This window comes from Ascaphus truei, chromosome 1, assembly GCF_040206685.1.
Source record: "Ascaphus truei isolate aAscTru1 chromosome 1, aAscTru1.hap1, whole genome shotgun sequence".
Classification (NCBI taxonomy): Eukaryota; Metazoa; Chordata; class Amphibia; order Anura; family Ascaphidae; genus Ascaphus; species Ascaphus truei.
In genome coordinates this window covers 135627855-135647253 of record NC_134483.1, presented here as the reverse complement: position 1 = coordinate 135647253, position 19399 = coordinate 135627855, and the positions used below count along the sequence as shown (strand labels likewise).

At 38.5% G+C, this 19399-nt stretch overlaps 1 protein-coding gene across 3 annotated transcripts in view; it reads right to left on the bottom strand.

Moving 5' to 3' along the window:
• The window catches only part of SVEP1 (sushi, von Willebrand factor type A, EGF and pentraxin domain containing 1), a 306365-nt gene extending 291703 nt beyond the window's left edge, over positions 1–14662 (bottom strand). Inside the window, exon 1 of one of the 3 annotated variants that reach the window (XM_075595245.1) lies at positions 13594–14662. In XM_075595245.1, the coding sequence (XP_075451360.1) occupies positions 13594–14112 (519 nt within the window). In that variant the 5' untranslated portion in view covers positions 14113–14662. The remainder of the gene's footprint in view (positions 1–13593) is intronic. The other 2 variants (XM_075595238.1, XM_075595229.1) reach the window with 2 other exon arrangements.
• Between the last annotated feature and the right edge of the window lie 4737 nt (positions 14663–19399).

The window sequence follows — 19399 nt, the reverse complement described above, 5'->3', positions numbered from 1 at the left end:
AATAATTCTACTGTACCCAATCACATTTGTCTTGCACTTGTTATTTCAAGTCTCATTTCTTGTCCATGCTGACACATCAGCAAATTATTCAAGTCTGCAAGTTGGAAAAAGCGCTGCTTTATATTATGGTGGTTTGGGGAGAAATATGCAATATCAATAAAAAAAGCAATTCATGCAGCAGAAGTGAAATGTAAGCCTGTCGAGTCCCACTCTAATAAAAACGTTATTTATTGCAGATATCCCACGATTATAAGGATATTACAAAGCTAAGTATGATTTGTAGCCTCCTCCAAAACTCCTTGTAGCCTCCTCTCCTCATACTCACTGCTATTGACTTTTCAGAAGCATAAAGTAAAGTTTAACAGAAGTTTGAATTGAAAAAAATGTGTACTAGTTGTCACACAGAAAATACTCACTATGGACTTTGCTGTTGCTTTATGAAATAGATCAATACCTCAATCCCTTTTGGGGGCTGTGGGGGTGGGGGTGGGAAAGCACACAATGCTATACAGTTCAATGCTAGTAAAAAAACTATATATTCCATCAGTAATAAACACTGCCTCTCTATATTTTTGGCACAAATTCGTCCTCCACCTACAGCTACTGGATAAAGAGGCAATGTTAGATACAATACAATAGGAGCTTGACAAAGGATTATATTGTCCAAAACGTCACTTATTTTTTATGTTTTAGATTACTGATGGAATAAATAGTTTTTTTTATACTGTCATTGGGTGAGTGCAACACACTTTGTTTCTATAGATATTCATTGGAGCCAGATGGTGAAACTGGCTCTTCTGTGTGCACCCTATAGGAAAGTAAGTATTGATTATATAATTTACATGTACTTTTATATTATTCACTTGTGTGTGTATATATATTATTACTGTGTGTATATACTATATACATATATACATATACACATATACATACATATACACATATACACATATATACACATATACATAGATATGCACACACATGCATACACTATATACATACATAGATCAATATTTTACATAGTTCCATAGTAAATGAGGTTGAAAAAAGATGTGTCCATCAAGTTCAACATATGCTAAATTTAGAAGACAGATACATTTTCCCGTATTCGTCCTTCCAGTATATTGATTCAGAGGAAAGCAAACAAAAACCCCAGAGTCATATCATTCAATCATATCTCATAAGGGGAAAAATAAATTGCTTCCTGACTCCAAGAATTGGCAATCGGAGAACTCCCTTGATCAACATTCTTCCATGTTTACTAATTTGGTATATCCCTGTATACCTTTCCCTTCTAAATAGATGACCAGTCTTTTTTTTTAACAAATCCATTGTATCTGCCATCACAGTCTCCATGTGTAATGAATTCCACATATAATCTGCCCTTACTGTAGAGAACCCTTTCTTTTGTTGCTGGTGAAATCTCCTTTCCTCCAACCTTAAGGGATAACCCTGAGTCCTTTGTATTGCCCTTGGGATGAATAGTTCTTTTGAAAGCTCCTTGTACTGTCCCCGAATATATTTGTATATAGTTAGAATATCTCTCTTAAATGCACTGTATATAATATTGTGTTTCTGTATTTCTGTCATACCTGATGAACGAACTTGAGAGGTTCGAAAGCTAGTAACATTTCAACAACTTGTTGGTCCAATAAAAGGCATCATACAGCCTACTCCCTCCTTTTTTACTACTTGAAAGAAAGGACCAACACGGCAACCCACCCATTTGTCCTATGATAAAATTGGTAAATAAATAAATACAAATTGGTTAAATACTTTTATTGTGTTTAAAGGACGTTCCTTAACATAGCATAACTATTTTCTGTGAACTTTTAATCATTGTTATGCTATACTAAGAAACCTATTATCATGTATTTTCAATTATTTTTTAAAACAGAGTAGAAGAAAACAAGTTAGGGTCACTGTCACTGATCCCTTTTAAAACATGAGATTAATTTACTGTAATTTAATTCTCCAGCTATGATTTGAGAGTAGATTAAAAACCAATCTGTGCAGAAAATTACAAATTGCTCAACTAAATAGTTTGGAATACAAATTAGATAAAAGGATGATACAATAGCTTGAAACATTTTTTTGACACTGCAGGTAAGAAATTAAAAAGTAGTCTCTGGAGCCAGAAGAACAGGGAGATACTTTCCCAAAGTGATGTGACTGCGGGAGCAAATTACCTACTGTATAGCCAAACATGGTTAAATCATTGAGTGGAAATGCTCTATAGATCAAAAGTGGCTGAAAATATATAATGGACAAGGCAAGGTCATTGGAAGGTTGTTGTTACATGCACAATATGTAATATCCTAAAAACTGTGCTTAAAACAGCAATCTCTGACAAACTCTCTTTTTTTTACAGGACTGCAACCGGGGGGGGGGGGTATTTTACGCTCCGGGGACCCTTGGTTCCTGTGATAATCACCGGTGAAGATGCATAGATCACTTCCTGGTTTTTAAAGGAAATTGAAATGGCCAATAATGTTACAGATTCCTATTGGCCTGAGATTGGGCAGCCATATACATTTCCCTGGCTGGAGAATAAAACCCAGTAAATTCACCGGTAAGTATCTTGGAAAATGTGGGGTCCTTGGAGCTGAACATAGCTCGGATAAGCTCCGGAGAATCCGCTGGTTCCCATGATCCATCTTGTAAGGAAAATAAGGTGTAAAAATAAAATGAGTAGTGGGGATTGCTGCACTTATTATATACTTGACGAAAGGGTAGACTTTAAGCCAGTGAGTGGTTTATGCCATTGCAAGAACTGCAGAATTGTAAGAAGGAAAAAGGGTAGTCACGATAACAGCATAATGAAATGCCCAGGGTGCTCAGCAGGCTCGTAACAGGTAGGTTGATGTGTGGAGAAATGCAGCACTCACATGGTCTTATCAGAAGTTGGCATTTCTTAGGGTCAAAAACATTGACAAATGCAAAGTAACTTGAACTTCACTGGTTAACAATCTGCATAAAATATATGGAAATTGATTAAAAGCATCTGATAAATGACAGCCTTAACCCTTACGTGGCTTTAGAACATTTAGGTTGACTCATGCATGGCCCTTGGAATGTTGCTAAATGTTCCCAGGGTTCTTCCGTCCTGCTGCAGCCAGTGTAGCTTTCATTTTGCCTCCACTGGCTACATTTGCCAAAAGCAATCTGTGGTATTACTATTAGAAATAAGCAGGAGTCTGCATGCATGCAGTGATTACTGTTGAGATAGGAGGTGGTACAGCTTGCAGCCTGCTGTTCTATAATCACTGCAAGAAGCTGCTATGAGTATGTCCATCCAGACCAGAACATACTGATAACTGAAGCAGCTAGGGAACATGATGCAAATGGTGAGTAGAGGACCTGTCTATATGCTTTTGAATATATGTACATACAAATGTACTTATTGTGCGTATATGTATCATTATCATCTTCAGCCCTTGTCGATCCACTAATGGATGAAGGACTCCCCAATGATCTTCCAGGTTTTGTGGTTAGAAGCCTCTCTTCTCCACGTAGTTCCAACTCATTTTCTGATTTATCCTTCCATCTTAATTTTTGTCATCGTCTAGGTCAGGGATTGCGCAAACTTCTTCGGCTGTGCCCCCCCTGCCTGCTCTGCCCCGGGGTCGCGCCCCATTACCCTGATTGCGATATCAAATGACGCCGTAGGATCGTGTGACATCACGTGACCCGCAGCGGCATTTGACGCCCGTCGCCATGGAGATGCACGGACGCAAGGCCGTGTAAGTGATTTTACAGAGGCCTTGTGCTGAATAGCGTGGGGCCTCTGTAACCGCCACGCCCCCCCTAAAATCTGTTGCGCACTCCAGGTCTAGGTCTTTTAATTTAATTTGCAATACAGTGGCGTACACTCTTTGTCCAACAATTTTCATTTCTTCTTTGTGATATGTCTGGTCTACAGCCATTTTAATTTCTTCACCCTTGCAATGATGTCACAGACTTTTGTTTGGTTTCAAACCCATTCATTTTTCCTGTCTCTTCAGGAAATACCAAGTATACTGCACATCTCTCTATACTTCTTTGAGTTGTCTAAAGCTTCTGAATTATCTTCGCCCCAAGGTACTAAGTTTAATCAACACAGACAGACACTGGTCAAAAAAGAGTGGAAGATTTTCTTGAAATATTGTCATATTTCGTTCAAATGTGCTCCATCCCATCTTGATTCTCCTATAGATTTCATTCAAAAGGTTACTTGCCAGCCAAGGTAGACATAGTCTTCAACTTCTACTTCTATTCCATTTATTTTGATCATTCCAGAGTTGACACATTTCTTAAACATCACTTTGTGCTTGCTGATATTCATTTGGAGGACCACTATCTTATTTGGTTTGGTGAATTCTCTGATTTATAGCTGGATCTCTTCTGGTCTTGTGTCAAAAACAGCAATGTCATCTGCAAATGTCAATTATTCACTGTTGATTTGGAATCCTTTTTCTTCCCAATTCAATGTCTTAAACAATTCCTCATGGTAATACAAGTCTGTCTCATGCTACTTTGAGACACACCAACCTTTTAATGTACGACAAGAAGGAGACAAAATGGCCGCTTATTTGGTGTGTCATATGACTAATTGCCAACATTTGGATACTTCTTTGTAAAGTATAAAACAAGTCAAAAAATGTTTTGCATATTAATAAAAATGCTTTGGACACATGATAAATTTGCATGTAGGACCCACATTAAATAAAAGTTTAACTTATTCTGGGGAAGACATGTTTTAAGAGTTACTAAGATTAACTACAAACTTGAAAGTAAAATAATTGCTTGATATTTTTATTGCAAAAATGTGTAAGTTTTCTTGGCTAATTATATCAAAATAACCATAAATTTGAAAGAGTTAAGCAGAATATAAAATAAAAAATTCCTTGTACTGTAGCTCAATCAGTTTTGTTTTTACTGTTGCAGAAACTCCTCGCTGCATATCTTCAATGGATGAACAACTCAGCTTGTAAAAATGGTATGAATAATGCCATCACTGAAGGTCTAATAAGCCCTACAGATCTAATATTAAGCAAAGAGATAAATATAACATACTGTATCTGAACATATTCAGATATTTTGAGGCATAGTAGTTCATTACATTAATGGGTAAAGGTTTTCATAAATAAAAGAACATAATTCAAAAGACAAATATGGAAAAATAAAATAATTTTTTTGGATTCCTTCGCATCAGAGATATCTGTGGATATTTTTGACCCAACAGATCCCATTTTTCTAAAATGTGCAAATATGTTGTCTTGCACAGATTTACAGTTTTCATTTATGGTTCTAATTTGTATTACTGTATTTTGATAAAGATTGAAAGCTGACACCATCCAGAAACCTTCCCATGTCCAATGGGAAAAAAAGTTTTAGTCTTATTAAGTTTCCCAGTGGACAGGTGTTCATATCATAAGGCCATAGAAGTTGGCAAACATTGTGGGTTTTTCTTCTCACGATAAGTGTTCCACAGTATTACAACTCCAGTTTAATGATTTTGGAATTCAGAAATTAATTCAAGAATGCATTGGGCACTTAACCAAGAACTCTACCGCTGAGCTAAATGATCAACTATTCTATCTTCTTAATACAATCTCCCACACTAAGGCAAGAAATGTGTGGGAACTTTTATTAACCTTACCCTATCCCATCTAAGGTTACTTCTTGTTCAACACCTTTTGGAGAGAAATATAAAAAAAATCTAACCTTTGACACCTGTATTGTCAGTTGAGAAATTGCATTAAAATAAGCATTTCACTTAATAATAACCCAATTTACTACTTTTAAATAAACTATAGCACCATCCTTCAAGCTTTCATATTTATCAGAGGTCAGAGATACAGACAAGGAAAATTAAGTATGCCCAAATGATAAAAGATTGCTCCCAGAGAAATTCGTATGAAATACATATTTTTGCACATTAAATATATTATGCGTCTTTTCTTTTTTCCTTTGCTACTTTTTAAGGTCACACCTGGAACCCTTTTTTATGTGTGGAGGGGGGGGGGGGGCGGGGAGGATTTCATCGGAATCCATACATTTAATAAGTATGGTAGGTAAAAAAGTCACAAAACCCTCAACCGTACATTGTACAGGAAATACAAATACCACTTGTGATTCCATAAACTTAATTTGGGAGTGGATTCATCTTTTCTTTAACTGGTAATCAATAACCATAAATATAAGTACTGTATATGTACCGTAACATGTGCATTTTATTCACACAATTGTTAGATTTTAATAAATGTATTGTTGCACTTTGCCATATTTGACTTCTGTTTTGAAAAGAGCTTACATTTCTAAACTACTTTTTAAGCACAATAAAGTCACTTTGGTGTGCATAAACCATGTCATTGCCACAATAAAGTGCCCATGGTGAGCAGTAAAAATTCTTTAGTGTTACTTCTGGATCACTGCTCAGAACCCTTATGGGGACATGCATCAAAGCCTCCTACCTTTGCCCTGCTTCGCAGCTGAGAGACTATGATACATGACCCCCATAAACATCTCCTGGAAAAAAAGGTCTATAAAATGTCTCTGTCTGTCTTCGTGTGGTCTCCAGCTATTAATATATAGTATTCCTTTGCTAATTTTAACAAGGTTTTGTAAAAAGCGATGGCTACATACTGTAGTAACATTCCCTACAATTCTACGCTAGAACCAATGCAGCAACTACAACTGTATTAAGGTTCAAATGTACTAAACTGGATTGACCCATGTCAATTAATGTTCAATCAATTATTAATGTGATGTTAATCTAAATTAACTCCCGTTAATCATAATACAGTATTTTCTAATGCAAATAATGTGAGATCAACCATGATGTATTTAGAGAGAGTGTGAGAGATTTTGAGAATGAGGTAGAGATTGAGAGTGATAGAGGCCAGAAGGTGCCTTATGGCAGAAGTCGGCTGAATAAGTATGGCCCTTTATGGTCCAGTCAACTGGATTGGATGACATGTGCTGTCTTCCCAGGTACCCTGATTAAACCTGTAAACTTTACTTTTCATTTGATTTGGGAACTTTTCTATACTAAAGAATTATGATATACTATTCTTCATTGTATGTGCCTCTCCCAGCTCGGTGGGCAGGCTATTCCATGCATTGACTGCTCTTCTTTTTACCTATTCTATTTTGTTGGGTAACCTTTTGTACAGTAGCTGTGACTTCCAGAAATAAACACTGTGGAGGATATGTATCAAGTGGAGCAATTTGCTCCATTTTGACGCAGTAAAACATTTATTCTACTTGATCCTTCTTCATACCTATAAAACTTGTTATTTAGGCTTCTTACATCTGGAGTTCAGCAACATAAGTTAATACGTTAATACAAACATAGACTTGGTGGATTGAATTGATGCAACTCTGCTCCATTATATTGATGCAAACTTTGCTACATCCCATAAAACAACTGCTCCAAGTAAAGCCTCCCCTAATTGCTCCAAAACCACTCACTAACTAAATCACTAACTAACACAAGTTGAGCAGAATGTAAAACAAAGCATCAATATAAATTGATGGACACAAAACAACAACCATGTAAAACATCTTGAGAATATCACATGACACTCTTCATTCTTCATGCAAAAGCAGGTAAAGGAGGAAGACATAGGGGAAATTAACATCTTAGGGGTCCTTCAAAATAACTCAACCTTGACGGCAAACTCTACGCCTGGATGCACCAAAGATTTCCTGGAGTACCCAGAAGGCCATTGTGAGCCTGGCATCAGCACTTCGGTGTTCATCTTTGTAATATTTTGACTCCTAACCCCTATAGCCACATTGAAATAATATTAGTACATCAGATGCTATAATCATATGCATCTTCCCTTACTAGGGTATGACAGAACAGTACTACTAATTTAGTATTCTAAAACTGAGTCTACGCTATATATCTATGATAACTAACTGCATAACTGTGCACTACTCATACAATATATTGTCAAAGTAGTAGTTCAAGTTCAAGAGTTTGGGGGTCAGTCACAGTAGTGTTCATTTATTGGCTGAAATGCATTGTTCATTGCTAATGCACACAATGCCAAGCTCTTTATCCCATTTGCAAAGGTGTATTTGATGTATATCATTGGTGATTTGAAAAGTAAAGGGGTGACACAATTACACCAATTTATGGGACACCTTACCTACCATTTTAATTTTGTATTATGGTTTAACGAATGTAATTATACTTTAGGAGCTTAAATATGCTGTAACTCAATAACTATGAAGAGAAAACTAGAAACCCAATTGGGCACTATAGACCGTAGGTGTATATCTATATGCTATTACTATACATACTATATTGGCGTTGTTTGTGTTTACGCTGCTACTTATAAATTGCACGATGATTCTGTGGTTATACGGGCTGCTACATTTACACTCATAGTCTGTGATTTTTGCTACTGTTGAAGCAACACATTTTTTAAGGTTAACTGTATACCAGTACCTTAATCGAAACATTGATTTAATATCACTCAATTGTTTCGTTTATTGTTCAATCCAGAGTACACCTAGTACTCGACATTGGATTGCTATACGTGTGTCCCTTAGTGGATTTAACCCCAATTCTTTTAAGTTTGTTGAACTAATAAAATTAGTTTTAATGAAATAACATTACATTCAGTATTTGGGAATTGAGTGCCCAATTGGGTTTCTAGTTTTCTCTTCATAGTTATTTAGGTTATACCCCTACCCAAAGCACCGCTCCCAACACATCATATCCAAAACCACATTGCAGTAGCGGGGTACTCTACTAGTATATGCTGTAACTAAGCAGAATATCGGCACTCAATGTTAACTTACAATATGATGCATTACTCACATTAGTAGCCATTAGAGGCCCTGAAATACTATGTGATATTCTACTTCCATGAAATACAATATTGCTAGATGATTTCTCTGTTTCATAGTATGCTCAGAAATAAAAATTCAAAAGAACAAAACTGAGGAATAATTATTTTTTAATGAGTAAGATGAAGTCAACTATTTAGACACCAACACTCCCAGAGATGCTTAATAAGTGCGGTTGGAAATATGTAAAGATATGTAAAGATATGTAAAGATCAAATAATACAAATCTTGGCAAAATACATTAGATTTACTGTTTGTTTAAGGCTTCTGCATGTCGTAAAAATATACAGACTACATTGTGCTTGAACATACACTATACTGTACGTTCTCCATACTCAAAACAACGTTTTCCAATGAGTCCTACTGGTATGTTTTGAATAAGATATTTATATTATGTTGGTGAGATGTGAAGCTTCGGGACTTCTACCAAATTTTCTTATTCTTCATTTCAACATAGGTCTGGCTCCCTGAATTGACAGCGACAGGAAAATAAATATTTAACTTATAACAGGAACAACAAATGGTTTGTATCACTGAGTTCTGATGGCGAGAGGTATGCAGCCCTGAAGTAATAAGAAAGATAACAGAGTATTGTGTACTTATGCAAACATTTGCAACAAGTTCGCTTAAAGCAGCAATACTACTTTCTTACTATATATTATATACAGTATATATATTATTTATATATATATATATATATATATATATATATATATATATATATATATATACAAATCCTGATTGTGTGCCTAAAATAATGGCTGCTTCAGTTAGTACAGGGGTCAGCAACCATTCTGCTCCGATTTGCGGCTCTCTGCAGGTTGCAGACCCCAGCTGCTGCCCCTCTCTCCTGCACTATCCTGCCAGTGGCTGCGGGGGGAGTGGGGGAGGAGGGGGCCTGGCCGGCGCTGGTCAGGTCTCTTGTTACCGCTGAGCCCGACGTCTCCCCAGCTGTTTGCCTGCCTCCCTCCTGTACTGTTCCATGCTGGGCTCTCATGCCGGTGCGCGCCAGAAGTGCGTGTCGCAACTTCCGGAGTGAACCAACGTCACAGAGCCCGGAGTGGGATAGTACAGGAGAGAGGCAGGCAAGCAGCTGGGGAGACGTCGGGCCCGGCGGTAACAAGAGGCCCGACCAGCGCCGACCAGGCCCCCCCGCAGCCACCAGCAGGATAGTGAGGGAGAGAGGCAGCATCTGGGGTTCAGGAACCTGCAGAGACCGGCCACCCTCTCCCTCCGGCAACCGCCGGCAGGACAGTGAGAGAGAGAGGCCCAATGTAAGTGTATATGTGTGCGTGTGCGCGCGCGCGCGCATGTGTGTGTATATGTATATATAATATGTGTCTACTTGGGGGGGTAGTGTGTGTATTTGGGGGGGAGTGTATGTGTATTTGGGGGTCATGTAGGTGTTGTTTTGGGGGGTAGAGTATGTATGTATTGTGTTTTTGTAAATCACACTGTTTTGCACAGAAAAACAATGAAAAAAACTAAATAAAGGGACTTATTATTGTGAGATGCCTTTTATGCCCCCACAAATGTTGTTGTATGTTAATGCTTTTACAGTATATACCTATTAGTGTGTGTACAGTATATGTATGTGTTTGTGGGTTGTAATATCCATGCATGTGTTGCGGCTCTCAGAATATTTTGGAGAAAGACTTTTTTTATAAAATGGCTCTTCTTCCTTGCAGACCCCTGAGTTAGTGTAACTCAGCAGCTACAAAGTATCCTTACATTACTAAGGTAACATTATCTACTTTTACAGTTTACAGCTTAAAAGAGCAATTAAAACAAATTATTCCAAACAGGAAAGTGTTGCAAATATCTTGCACTGCTTGAGAGATGGGTTAAAACTTTGTTATATTAATCAAAGGATGCTTTAAAAACTAATACAAAATAGCATTAACAGTTGAATACAGGGTACATTAAAAAAAACAGTCACAATCTAATACTACAGAACTGATTTATTTAAAGAAAAAAAAACAAGATTTCATGTTTTGCTGCTTAAAGCACTAACAGTCAATGGGCATTGCATGTTTGATTAATCTTGATTAGAGATGGGCAAATCCCCCAAAATCTGTTTCCTGGATTCTTGCTGATATAACCCCAAAATCTGTTTCCTGGATTCTTGCTGATGTAACCCCAAAATCTGTTTCCTGGATTCCTGCTGATGTAACCCCAAAATCTGTTTCCTGGATTCCTGCTGATGTAACCCCAAAATCTGTTTCCTGGATTCTTGCTGATGTAACCCCAAAATCCATTTCCTGGATTCCTGCTGATGTAACCCCAAAATCTGTTTCCTGGATTCTTGCTGATATAACCCCAAAATCTGTTTCCTGGATTCTTGCTGATGTAACCCCAAAATCTGTTTCCTGGATTCCTGCTGATGTAACCCCAAAATCTGTTTCCTGGATTCCTGCTGATGTAACCCCAAAATCTGTTTCCTGGATTCTTGCTGATGTAACCCCAAAATCCGTTTCGCGGTGTAAAATCCGCCATGAATTTGGGCGGTTTCAATCCATGTGGATACAACCCGTGGAGGAATTTGTAGAATCCAATCCGTGGATTCAGCAAGCTATGGATTGTATTCTTTAGAGACCGCCAACAGATTGCTGAATCCGCAGAGTGTATTGGTAATAATAATAATAATAATAATAATAATAATAATAATAATCAAAAATCCACAAATGTGAATCACCCTTATTCAGATTGACCATGGACCAAAAGAACCGGCTGATCCACCAAACATATTTCCCCATATCTAATTTTGATTACTTTCGCTTTTGAAATTCAATCAAACAAACAAAAAAAAAAACCCAGCAAAATATCAAATTTTGAATAATTTGGGCACTTTCACTAGATCTTTTCACAGTTTGTATTTTTTCCCCTTTTTGGAAAGTTCGATTAAAATTGAAAGGAAGTGAATCTCAGTAGGCTTGCACATAATACTACCCAATCCAAATTTAATATGTTACTAAAGATTGTTAGTATATTTTTTAGAAAATGCAGAATGTACAACAACATTATAAAATGTAACACAGATAAGAATTCAAAATTTTCTTTGAACTAATAAGCTGTCAATGTTAATGAATAAATCTAATAAACAGAAAACACACTTATGGGCTTGTGTACCAAAGACTCCCAGCAGCAAATTGGGGCAAAAATGGATGCAAAACATAGCACACCATTTATCAAAGTGAAGAAAGTCCACAGAAAGCAACAAAGTTTATTTTCTTTAATAAATCTGGTGCTATTTTTCCCTCTTCCAATTTCCTCTTTTATTACATGCGTTACATTACATATTACATTCATTCCCCACATCCTTCTGTGAGGAAAAGTTGCAATATACTGTAAAAAGTGTGTCTCGATGATAAATCAGTATACATGTGTGAACAGATATGACACTGAAGCCTATAGATCCACAGAGCTCAGTTAAATCATGGTTCATAATGTCATGTTATCAAAATCAGTAATGGATGTTATTTTTCCTGAGGTAAACATGAAACCATAAAGCTAATTATATGCAAGAAAAATAATGCAGTCCCAAGTGTTTTATACTCCAACAAACCTTGAAATAAACACTTGGAGAGACATCTGTGCACGAAAATCTTGTCTAAAATGAGGTCCAGAGACCTTTGCCTCAATTATTAACACAACCAATATTGCCTTAAGTAGTGGATTCTGTACTATTGACATAAGAAGGTGTGAGCCTAAGGGACATTAGGGCAAGCAGTAATTATCAGTGACTTGTGTCTCTGTGTCCTCTCTGAGACCAAACCTGAGATTGTTGAAACATTCTGTAATAAGTGTTGCATTAAGTTGCAGCATCTTCATTATTAACGAAAAGAGTAAGGTTTGTCTGTATTATTTCCCTAATTCAATTTCTATTTCATCTACAAAACTGTCTAAATATTTTCTAAATAAATAAAGTAATGCTACAGCGTACTGTACAGTACCAGTACCAACATGAACCTATACTTGGAGGAGAATAAAAGGTATCTTTCACCAGTGATCCAAATGCTTAAAAATAGCTCTATGGATATCATTCTAGACATATTTATGAACTACAGTGTATTTATGCTCCGGAAACAGACAGGAAGACAGTATTTCAAAGAAATAACGTTATCTTTAAAAAAAAAAAAAAAAAGAATAGAAAGTGGAACTCAAGCGTTGCATATAAAAAACAGTAATTACAAGTACCTAAAGACAGTTTCAAAAATGCATTTGCAAAGGACTAAAAGTCTCTCTCTCTCACTCACTCTCACTCCTGGCTCCTGATGCGAGTTAGCATCATGAATTAAAATTGAAATGCACATTGATCTAATGCGCGACGATTCACTTGCAAACTCTGGCTAAGCCATTTTTTTTTTTCGGAATAAAAAAGGGTCAATTTTGAATGGTTTGTGAACTTTGGTGAAAGCTTCACACATCTTTACTAATGCCATCATACTGGGACCTCTGTTACTACTGTATGTAAAACATGCAACCTTTTCTAAGGTAGCAGACAAGTGTCACTAGGTATCCCATCCATGGGACATCAGCAAGAGGCTTAAGAACACCAGTGCACTCCCGAAATAATGTGGACCTTATTTATTAAGCATTTATAAACTATATATCAACAGGTAGAGTATTTTTAAAATGTGTCCCACATTATTTTTCTTTTAATAAAGAAAGATGAACTATAATAGGACCATTATAGTTTGACCCTGACTCCAGTGATACCTAAATGTGATCGTTTCTGCATCTTACCACTGCTTGCTGGAAGGCTCCTTTGGTGTAGGTTCCTCCTCCCTTGTAGGTGATGGCCGGGATCTCTCTGTTCAGCAATGAACACTTGTGTTGGTAGGGCTGACTAGAAGAGATGTAATCCACCCTGGAATGCACGTTGGTCTTGGAGGAGAAGGTGACAATGGCCACCCTGGTGGCAGAAGGCACCACAGGGAAGTCTGACAGCAGCTTCTTCACAAACCTCAGCTCACTGACAAAGTTAGAGTGGCCCACGCTGGAAGACTCATCCACCAGGAACACCAGGTCCAAGTTCTGGCTCCTCTCCCTCAGTCTCCTGACATTCCTCTTGAAATACTGACCCAGCTTCTCCACCTTATTCTCTGTAGTGTCTGGTGTGTGCTGCTTTCTGCTGTCTGTGAGCTGGAAAACGTGCGAGGAAGAGCTGAAGTTAAAGCTCCTGTAAACTGGGACCTGGTGGTGAAAGGTTGTCCAGCTGCAGACCAGGGAAAGGCAGCAGCAAAGAGAAGCCAAGCGCAACATTGTCACCTGGGTAGAAGACAACTGGCTATTCTTCTTGAGAAATAATAATGCGATCTGATTTTTTATCTCCCTCCTCCTCCCCCTCCTCCAGCTTTTAAGGAAAAATGTTTGTTGTAGTCTGTCTGATCCAAGACTAGTTTTCCAGATTCAATGTCAAGCACCGCTGCAGATGTGAGCACTGAGTGATCAAATCCAGCAAAAAGAGGCTGTTGCTGGCTGCATGCTCGCTCTGCTCATGGACTGGGTTAGAAACCAAAATGTTCTCCCCTCCTCTCCATTCTTAAAACAAAAAAGGTCTGAAGGAAGGGGGCCAGTTGCAACAAATCTTTATCTTCCTCTCCTCAGTGACTCCCTCTCTTTCTATTGTTTCAGCTCCACTTTACTTTCCCCACTCTCTTTCCTTGGCACTGTTTCCCACTCTGCCTTTTTGTTCAACTCTTTGATTCTATCTGCCTTTTCTGCAAATCTTCCTTCCTTCACCCCCTCCTCTGTTCATGCCTGATTTGCTGAGATTCCTTGTCACCGGAGCCCTGTGTCTGTCAGGCTGTCAACATTCCCAAAAGCAAACATCAGCACCAAAAGCCCTGATTGATCCCATATGTCTGGCATGGAGCTGCAGAGCCATTCATGAGAGATGGATGCAGATACCCCAGGAGTGCCACTATAATGGAAAACACTTTGAATTGAAATAACACTTAAGGGGAGGAGGGAGTTCTTCATTCACCTTTAATATCTTCACCTTAAGCCCTTCTTTTAAACCTGCATAACCATTTACAGACAGAAGCATATTGCTCATATGGTACATATTGTCTGATAATTATAACATTCTGATTTTGGGGATTTCAGTAACAACTACTGTTACATCTGTCCTCAATTAACCCCCTTATTCACAGCAATTTGTTACAACCTTACATGGGTTAATAATGTATTTCTCACCTTAGGTTTTCATCCCAAAACATGAATTAATAGCACACAGAAGGTAAAACTGACTATGTACTATGTACTGACTATGACTTTGTGTAACTAAACAAAATTTTCATCCTATTAAATGCATACAGTGAATCATGTTTCGGCTACATTCTCCCCCTCTGATAAGTATTACCACAGATGCACTGTAGGTTTTTTGGGAGTATCATACTATTATTACAGTAAAACTATGCTAAAGGTTAGCAAACTCTACTTGCACATAATTGTTTTGTAAAGCAACTAAAATGACAACAGAATGAAACAGAAGGTTTCAAATGAGCATGAGAACATTACTCTGATGATAACAGTGGCAGTTTCATGTTGCGTTCTTTTGCATCTATGTATACAGGTAATTTGCAACAATTCTGCTCCATTGGCAGTATTGAGACATTTGCTGTCTGGTTATACTGAGCAGATAAGGGAGTAATTGCTTGGTGCAGTACAATAGGGAAATATGTAAACGTTTGCATCTGTAAGGCTATGGTCCCGGTGTTGGTGCTACACACGCGCCTGCCAGGCTGGCCGCGCATGCAGCAATGTTCCTCGGTCTGTGCAGAGCTGCTGGGGGAAAGATGGGGGGGAAGGGCGTGATGGGGGCGAGGTGGAGGGCGCGGACATGACATCACCCGGCAGGTTCACCCTCATTGGCTGAACCGGCAGGGGCGCATGGCCAGAGCTCTGTCGCAAGTCCTGAACACAGTTTTCCTGTCTTCAGAAAAATCTGGCCACGCAGCGTGGCGCCAAGGTAGTTAGCGGGACCGGTCCCATTGAGGGGCGGTTCTTGTCCCTGCAGCCCACGCCACAGCGCCCGCTCCAGCAGGCAGCAGGGACCTAGCCTAACGGCTGCGTTCTTTCATCTTCTTTCTCTGTTTCATTTTAGCTGGCATTCATCTCTGCTCCACCATCATATACAGTATAAACAACTGTAATAACACATTTCACATTTTGAGACTGGCAAAAATTCACAAAAACAAAAAATATTTGACTGCATACCAATTTTTTTTTTTTTTTTTAATCGTCAAAGAAAATAATAGAATTCTGAAGGCTACATCATTAAACATTATACTAATTGGCGGTTCAGACTGGCTCAGAGCACCAGTTAGTGAATATGGCCCTAAATCACCAGCAACATATATTGGAATTGAAGTAAAGAGACAAACTTAGGCATATTAAAAAGATTCAAATACAGGCCTAAATGCCTTACTATAAAAAGCACAACAGCAAATAACTCTGAATACACACTGCATGCTGTTCTCATTAGAATATAAGAAATCACCTCAATTGAAGTACAATGCTGCAGTGATAACTAAATTGTTTTCTGCTCAGGCATTAGGCAATTTTCAAACAATCACAGCGGTAGGTCATATTAATCCGACCCTGCAAAAATATTTTACTTCAATGTTTCTCTGGAATTAAAGAGCTGGGGGATTTGAAGTATTAAATTAGGATAAAAGGGAGAAAGTAAGGGCAATTTATAAAAGGAAATCATTTGTGAACCATCTAATTAGAATTTGGGCTTAAGAAAATCGTTGTACATTTTATTTTAAATAGCTAATTTTTACCTTCTCCTCCAATGTTGCAATATGAAACAGATGTCTTAATGGCATATTGTGAAATCAGTATTTCCTTCCAAAATATTTTGTAAAAACACAGGCAATGAGTGTTACAAATATGCACATTAATCTATTAATCACAGGAAACATTGATTTTTTTTTTCTTGTTATAGCAAAGCTGCCAGCCATTCTTCAGTCCCAAAATCTAAAATGGAGATTTACTAAGAGGGTGTTAAAAGGTTATGTCACGTATGGCACACCTGTGAGCATGTGACTTGAATATGGGACAAGGGTTAATACACAGCCATCTAGCTGACCCAATTTTCACCTTCCGCAAAGGTCCATCAAATAAATAATACAAGGGTGCTGGAACCTGTGCCAGGTAAGAACCGGCGCCAGGTAATTTCCATTCTGCTCCCTTTAACCTGCAGTCGGCGGTGAAGGGTAAGGAGGACTACAGCAACATCGTGGGAGCTGCAGCAGACATCTCCAGGTGGCGGTGGCAGCAGATGACGTCCTTGTTGAGCCGGTGGAAGCAGCGGAACACGTCACAGCTAATGCCGGTGAGAGCCAGGGAAAGATGTAACCGGAGCAGGAGCGTTACTATTGGACAGCCAACTACTTCCCGGCTATCCAATACTAACACTCCTGCTCTGTGATGTGTTCTGCTGCTCCAACCAGCTGAACAAGGATGTCCTCTGCTGCTACCGCCACCAGGATGTCTGCCGCTGCTCCCACGATGTCGCTATGGTTGTCCTCACCTGCCACCGCCGGCTGCAGGCAAGTCTATGCTACCTAGTCGGGTACTCAGTAAAATTTGTATTTTTTGGAGGGTACCCGGTACCTGTAACATGGTCAATTTCAGGACTTGGTACTCACTAGTTACAATATACAGGCATACCCCGGTTTAAGGACACTCACTTTAAGTACACTCGCGAGTAAGGACATATTGCCCAATAGGCAAACGGCCGCTCGCGCATGCGCCTGTCAGCAAGTCCTGAACAGCAATACCAGCTCCCTACCTGTACCGAAGCTGTGCGCAAGTGGGAGACTATAGAGCCTGTTACAAATGGGTTATTTACATCAGTTATGCATGTATATGACGAGTGCAGTACAGTACATGCATTGATAAGTAGAAAAAAGTTATGCTTTACTTTAAGTGTATTTTCGCTTTACATACATGCTCTTGACACATTGCGTACGTTAATGTGGGGTATGCCTGTATCTACAAATCCGCTGCCGCCACCAAAAGGTTAAAAGATATACTTACAGGGCCTTTGGTCTGCTGATTATGAAAACTTTGCACTTAACACACAACAATCTGTTGTAGTAAAATGTGTCCGAAAATATAAATTATTCTCTACAAAACGTGCAACACTTGAATCAGAGCCCAAAGTATTACTTATTAAAATAATATTAAAGTATATTAAAGTAATTAAAGTTTAGATTTAATATACAAAAAGTACAGTACTCAGTTTGTAGAAAAAGATAATTACAAGAAACATACAGTAAAAATGCAGTTCCTTAAAATCAAAAGATAAAATGAACAGAATCTAATTAATCAAAAAAAATAAAATTGAGGAAAGAAGGAGCAACACAGGAGACTTATTTTGAGTTTGAAAAAACTTCAATAAAGTATTCACAGCAACAGAGCTAAAAAAGGCAATGTTTCAGGACCAATGCATCCCTTCCTCAGACCCTGCACCACCTCCTAGAATCTAATTTATAACATTGATCAGATCTTTTCCAAAAAGGTCATGGATTGGAATATGAGAATTCACGTATCTTGGTAACATCAGACACACCCCTTGCTGAATACTACTTCATAATTAAAATGCAGGGTTTATATTCTAAATTCCCTTCATTGAGAGCAACATAAGCCCACCTTTTGGGGTATTGTGTCAACCCACCCCATCAATCATTATAGATTATATTTTTATGACAATACTTTTTTTTCTTTCAGTCTGCGGGTGGCTCTAGCAGTTACAACACATCAGAAAATAAATCTGTATAGGGACCATCTGGTACACAATCCATGGGGCATATATATATATATATATATATATATATATATATATATATATATATATATATATATATATATATAATGAATGAATTACCAGTGACCCTGTAATTCTCCCCGACGTGTAAGCATGTTTTGCGGGTTCACGAGGTGAATTACACTGGGGATCCACAGTGTCCCCCAGACTCCTGGTTTTCAAGCCCAAGTATCCCAGACTCATTTCCCTCACAGGTATAAGGTTTCCCAAAAGTTAGAGTTTATTTAAACAGTGTTTTAATGTTTAATACATTCTGTATTAATGTCTATACAGTCAGCCCGGGCATCTACGTAGATGCCGGGATGTCTGCATAAACATCGGAGTTCCAAGGAGGGAGGATGTCCAGTGGTGAGAAAACCATTTGGTGAGCGGGGAAGTGTGATATTCCTGGTCCAGAGAACAAAGGACACCCCGTTGGGATCTCTTTTGGACTGCCATACCTGGTGGAGACTGCCCAGTGGGTAGCAATGGGTTGGCTGGGGGAAGATGCTGCTCGTAGGCGCATTTCCCATTGGCCAATTCATATTTCCTGCTCACCTGGCTTTTTGAGCTGGCTTGGCTCACCCCCTCCTCTGACTATAGCAGCTAGATGAGCCCCCTTTTCGGTTGGCTGCTGGGAAAATTCCCGGTCACCGCTCCGACTTCCATGTTAGAGATAGCACAGCGGAAGCTGTGTAAAGATTTGGCCCAAGCAGAGAACCAGACCAT